The sequence below is a fragment of the Prionailurus bengalensis genome, chromosome D2, assembly GCF_016509475.1.
Source record: "Prionailurus bengalensis isolate Pbe53 chromosome D2, Fcat_Pben_1.1_paternal_pri, whole genome shotgun sequence".
NCBI lineage: Eukaryota > Metazoa > Chordata > Mammalia > Carnivora > Felidae > Prionailurus > Prionailurus bengalensis.
Genome location: NC_057351.1, coordinates 29,727,684 through 29,733,683, shown reverse-complemented (window position 1 = coordinate 29,733,683; position 6,000 = coordinate 29,727,684). Strand labels below are relative to the sequence as shown.

The following is a 6,000-nucleotide window of genomic DNA, read 5'->3' as shown; positions in this document are numbered from 1 at the left end:
GTTAGCTTTTCTGCTGATAACTAAGGACGCGGTTTTAAAATATGAACAGTCATTGCAGAGAGCAAATGACAAATAGTAGAGTATGTTGATGGCTAGTAGGATAAAGACTGGTTTTAACCAGTGCCTGTTAAAACTGAATTTTATTTAAAAAAATTTTTTTAATATTTTTGAGAGAGAGAGAGAGAGAGAGAGAGAGAGAGACAGACAGACAGAATCTGAAGCAGGCTCCAGGCTCTGAGCTGTCAGCACAGAGCTCAGTGCAGGGCTCCAACCCATGAACTGCAAGATCATGACCTGAGCCACCCAGGCGCCCTGAGTTTTATCTTTTGAACTCACGCTGAAAAACACAGTTGCGAAGAAGAAGAATGATCAAGGTTGAAGGGGCTGTGTCTTTACAGACCATATTTTCAGAGCTTAAAACAATGACTAGTGCACAGAAAGACCTCAGCATTTGTTAAACAAATAATGAATGACTAGATAAATGAAGTTACAAAGTTGAATAAGGTTGGTAGCAAAATGGCTAGATCAAGAGAGGCTTATAACAGAGGGATCTGTTCTAGAATCAGTTCTCACAAGAGAGTTGAAGAACTCAGAGTAGTTGAGATGCAGACGCATTGTCACTACCCCCAGGAACCCTCCCTCCCATCTGGATCCTCTTCACTTTCAAGTCTAATTAAGGAATATTATCAGAAATCATTTTATTTCAAGCATCTTCACATCCTAAACTCCACATGACCTAAACGGAACTCTTTAATTCTAACTCCCCATTCCCTCCTAAAAACATGCTTCTCCTGCACACTTCAACTTAATATGGTTCTTGATTCTTCTTTTCCCCTCATGACCTACATTTAATCCTTTAACATGTCATGTGATTCTATTTCCAAAGTACATAACGAATTTATCCACTTCTCTCCATTCCTACTTTATCACCCTAGTCCAAACCACTCAGATTAATCTTAACAGAATCTAGCTTGTCTCCCTCTTACCTCTCTAGTGTCTTCCCCTACTCCTCCAATCTATTCCCTCCCCAGCCAGCAGCCTGGAGTGGTTTCTTACATATGCCAATCAGATCATGCCATGCTCCTTTACAAATTCTACAAAGGTTTTCGGGGGTGCCTGGGTGGCTCAATAGGTTAAGCGTCCGACTTCAGCCAGGTCACGGTCTCGCGGTCCGTGAGTTCGAGCCCCGCGTCGGGCTCTGGGCTGATGGCTCAGAGCCTGGAGCCTGTTTCCGATTCTGTGTCTCCCTCTCTCTCTGCCCCTCCCCCGTTCATGCTCTGTCTCTCTCTGTCCCAAAAATAAATAAACGTTGAAAAAAAAATTTTTTTAATTCTACAAAGGTTTTCTACTGTACCTAGAATAAAATTCAAACTTCTCCCCTATAAAACCGTCTCTATTTGGACTCTCTACTCCTGCCCCACTCCACCTCACTCCACAACCCTCATCTGTTCTAGCCACAGTGGCCTTTCCCAAATCCTTTCCTAAATTTGTTCCAGCTTGAGGGCCTAGCACTCTCTGGAATACTCTACCAAAGAATCTTTACTGCCTTTTTTCCCCATTTAGTTCTCAATGTCACCTTCTACATTTTCAGAGGCCTTTCCAGATCTCTATAGCTAAAGTAGGCACCCCCTCTCATTAAATGTTTACCACATCACTCTGGTTCCTTCCTTAACAGCACTCATGACCTGAAATCATTTTGCTTATTTGTTTGCTTGCTCCATGAGAGCAGGACCTTCTTTATCTTGTTCATCACTGTATCCTTTATGCTTAGAAAAGTGAGAACAGTACCTGATCCACAGTAAACACTTAATAATGAATATGAAATATTGAGTGAGTTACACATTGCTTTTATACTCAGATTTTTTTTCCTGACAAATTGATCTCAGAGGAAAAGCAAGGTGTTTATCACACATACATAAACGTAATAGAATCTTAGAGTTGACTGAATCCTAGGCTTTCTGAGGCAAATTCAGAGCTATCCTCTGTATCAAATCTTACAACTGATCTTGATTTTTATGCTGGATAGGGACTCCATTTCAATTCTGCATTTCTTGAAATGACTAACATATATTATCAATGTTATTTTGCAGTACATATCCTTTGTTTAATAGTGCTTAAAAGTTTATAAACTTACCAAAATTCTGATAAGAAACTCAACCAATAAGATTTTTCTGGCACAGACAGGATCTCAAATATTCTTCAATGGATGAGATTTTAGTGTTTTCTAACTGTGCAATGATGCCAAAGAAATATCATTCTTTGGCTTCAAATAAAGGAATACCTTTGAAGTATCAAAAATAAAACTAATTCTTGTAAGAAAACAAAAGAGTAAATGGAAGCTTTTATTAGTGAAACAAGTCAATTTATTATTTTCCAGCAAGGCCTTTTCCTTCTATAAATGAGACGACTACTTTACAGTACTTTACAACATAACTTAGTTTTTTGATGTTTTCAGAAAATGAAAGATTTCTCTGGAAATTAGGAAAGTAAATATTTGGGGAAGAATAACTACAGGAAGTTACTTTTCAATTAACAGGCTTGTCTACCGGTATATAACTACAGAATTTTTCTTCTTAATAAAGCTATCAATACTAGCCAACAAAGAACCTACCTTTAGAAAACTGAGTCAGAAAGGTTTCTACTTAAATAGGAAATAAGCAATCTAACATACCAATCACACATCACCTTAACAAGGCAATTTACATAATTAGGTATAAATTATTATCTTTATGTTGATTAAGGTCCTAGCAAAAACTCAATTGGTCTGTTATCTCAAGTTCAAACTACACTCACCTGGCTATAAAGGTAAACTTCACAATGGAATTGAGCCTGTTTGACTAAGGGAGAAACTCTCTTTAATATTGCACATTTTCTTTCATTAAAAACAAGGATTATTAAGTCAGGGCCATCTTGGTTCTGAATCTCTCCATTTTTGTTGGAAGAAGACTCACCATCTCTTTACTAAGTTCTAGCTCAACTTCTATCTCCTGGGCAGCCTCAGGGTGCTTTTCACAATAATCAACAATAAATTTGTAATGTTCCAATGATGTTGCCAAATTTTCTAGCTCTTTCTTGGGATCTGCAGTGATGATTTTGCCATAGAGACGGGCAACTCGAAACTTAGCTAACATGGCAGGGCGAAGAACATCTTCCCCTATATGCTCAGGAAATACTTTGTTTGGGTCTCTCAGGGAGTCTAAAAAGAGCTGGTAGTACTTCAGTGCTGACTTATTAAGATTATTTATTTTTTTCACAATGTGTGAATCAGGATCCCTCAGCTTGTCAGCAATGGCAACCTTCAAATCCATCATATCATAGTAAGCATGTGCAATCTCAAACTGAATCTGTCTGTTGACCAACAGGTAATACTGTGGATTCAGGTCTACAATGAGGGGCTCTAACATGGCTATTCTACGTTTATGCATCTTGCACCGTCTCTCCATATCGGTCTCAAAGAATGCAAGCACCTTAAACAGAGCACTGTGGTCTTGGACAACTTCAATATGGTCAGTGACATAACCATCAATCTGAAAGAACTCTTTTGCCTCAAATACATAGTGTTGACCCAATAAGAAAAGTTCTCTGGCTTCTTCAAAATCTAAAGGTCTCAAATAGCTCACTTTCTCTTCCACCGCAGAGATGGCATCACACAGCTCACCGGTTCCAAACTGCACGGCTTTTTTCCTCACGCTTTCTTCCTCATCTAGTTCCTTTTTCCTCAAAGCTCTAAGTTCAGACTGTTTATCAAGATCAAGCTCTCCTATGTTGTCCTGAAACAAAAACATAAATTATGGTTAGGTAGGACACTGATCTCCTGCTCTCAAATAATATGGTAAACTTAAGAGTAAAGAAAAGAAAGCCCTCTTCCAGCTGGAGTTAAAGAGATACTATAATCTTTTTTTTTTTTTTAATGTTTATTTATTTTGAGAGAGAGAGTGTGCACACATGCATGCTAGCATGCAAGCAAGCGGCAGGACAGAGAGAGAGGAGAGAGAGAACTCCTCCAAGCAGGTTCTGCCCTGTCGGCACAGAGCCTGAGTCAGGGCTTGAACTCACAAACTGTGAGATCAAAAACCTAGGCTGAAATCAAGAGTTGGATCCTTAACCAACTGACCTACCCACGCACCCCAGGAAGTACTATAATCTTAAATACCTTTTAAAACTTTCTTCTAATTATATTTCACTTGTATTAAAAATGTAAGAAACAGGGGCGCTGGGGTTGCTCAGTAGGTTGAGGGTCCAACCCTTGGTTTCGGCTCAAGTCATGATCTCACAGTTTCCTGAGTTTGAGCACCTCATCAGGCTCTGCGCTGGCAGCGTGGAGCCTGCTTGGGATTCTCTCTCTCTACCCCTCCCCCACTCATTCTGTCTCTCTCAAGATAAATTAATAAACTTTAAAAAATGGTTAAAGTGGTAAATTTAAAAAAATGTAAGAGGGGGCGCCTAGGTGACTCAGTCAGTCCATTGAGCATCCGACTTTGGCTCAGGTCATGATCTTGCAGTTCATGAGTTCGAGCCCCACATCAGGCCCTGTGCTGACAGCTCAGAGCCTGGAAACTGCTTTGAATTCTGTGTCTCCCTCTCTCCCTGCCCCACCCCTGCTCGCACTGTCTCTCAAAACAAATAAACATTTAAAAAAAATGTAAGAAATAGGAAAAATTATTTAAACAAATTAAGCTGCTTATATATGACTTTCCTCTTTGGAGAACTAAAACTCATTTATAGTTTCTTCTTCAGGTAAGACAAATGCATATGAAGGAACTTTAGAGACTCTGAAACATTATACATATGTAAGACTATAATCTACATCCTAAAATGTTTCACAGAGGTGTGCCTGGGTGGCTCAGTCGGTTAAGCCTCTGACTTCAGTTCGGGTCATGATCTCCCAGTTCAACACGGAGTTCGAGCCCCGTGTTGGGCTCTGTGCTGACAGCTCAGAGCCTGGAGCCTGCTTCAGATTCTGTGTCTCCCTCTCTCCCTGCCCTCCTTTGCTCACACACACTCTCTCTCTCAAAAATAAACATTAAAAAATTTTTTTTAATATTTCACAGAGACACCATTAAGATTAATGATATGATATTTATGCTAGAAGGTATTTAGTGAAATGCAGAGAAACGTTCTAGGTCTCAAAGACACTAAAGTGGGGGCGCCTGGGTGGCGCAGTCGGTTAAGCGTCCGACTTCAGCCAGGTCACGATCTCGCGGTCCGTGAGTTCGAGCCCCGCGTCGGGCTCTGGGCTGATGGCTCAGAGCCTGGAGCCTGTTTCTGATTCTGTGTCTCCCTCTCTCTCTGCCCCTCCCCCGTTCATGCTCTGTCTCTCTCTGTCCCAAAAATAAATAAACGTTGAAAAAAAAAAAAATTAAAAAAAAAAAAAGACACTAAAGTGAAGATACAGTTTAATCTACCATCATAGTTAAAGTTATCTCCCCTACTTCTCAGGGGAAAAAAAAAAGTAAAATGGCTTAAAAAATAGACTAAGCTTGGGGCGCCTGGGTGGCTCAGTCAGTTAAGCGTCCGACTTCAGCTCAGGTCACGATCTCACGGTCCGTGAGTTCGAGCCCCGCATCCAGCTCTGGGCTGATGGCTCAGAGCCTGGAGCCTGCTTCCGATTCTGTGTCTCCCTCTCTCTCTGACCCTCCCCCGTTCATGCTCTCTGTCTCAAAAATAAATAAACGTTAACAAAAAAAAATTTTTTTAATTAAAAAAAAAATAGACTAAGCTCATCCTCCTCAATAAAACTGAACATGAACATCAGATCCCTCTGTGCTCAACCCCCAAGCCCTTTGTTCCTTCCACTCAAATTGTCCCTAGATCTGCACTGTTCAGAACAGTAGCCATTAGCCACATTTGGATGACTACTGGGCATTGGAAATGTGGGAAGTTCAAACTGAGATGTGGGCTGTATGTATAAAATATACACCCAATTTCTAAGACTTAATACAAAAATAATTTTAAATCTCTTTAATACTGATGACTTATAGAAATAACAATTTTTTTATA

General features: G+C 40.1%; 1 protein-coding gene across 1 annotated transcript in view; it reads right to left on the bottom strand.

Annotated features, from left to right (window-relative positions):
• Positions 1–2,345: 2,345 nt before the first annotated feature.
• Positions 2,346–6,000, bottom strand: part of LOC122492828 (kinesin family binding protein) — a 40,886-nt gene continuing 37,231 nt past the window's right edge. The window contains exon 7 of the mRNA XM_043596507.1: positions 2,346–3,770. Within this exon, the coding sequence (XP_043452442.1) occupies positions 2,895–3,770 (876 nt within the window). The 3' untranslated portion in view covers positions 2,346–2,894. The remainder of the gene's footprint in view (positions 3,771–6,000) is intronic.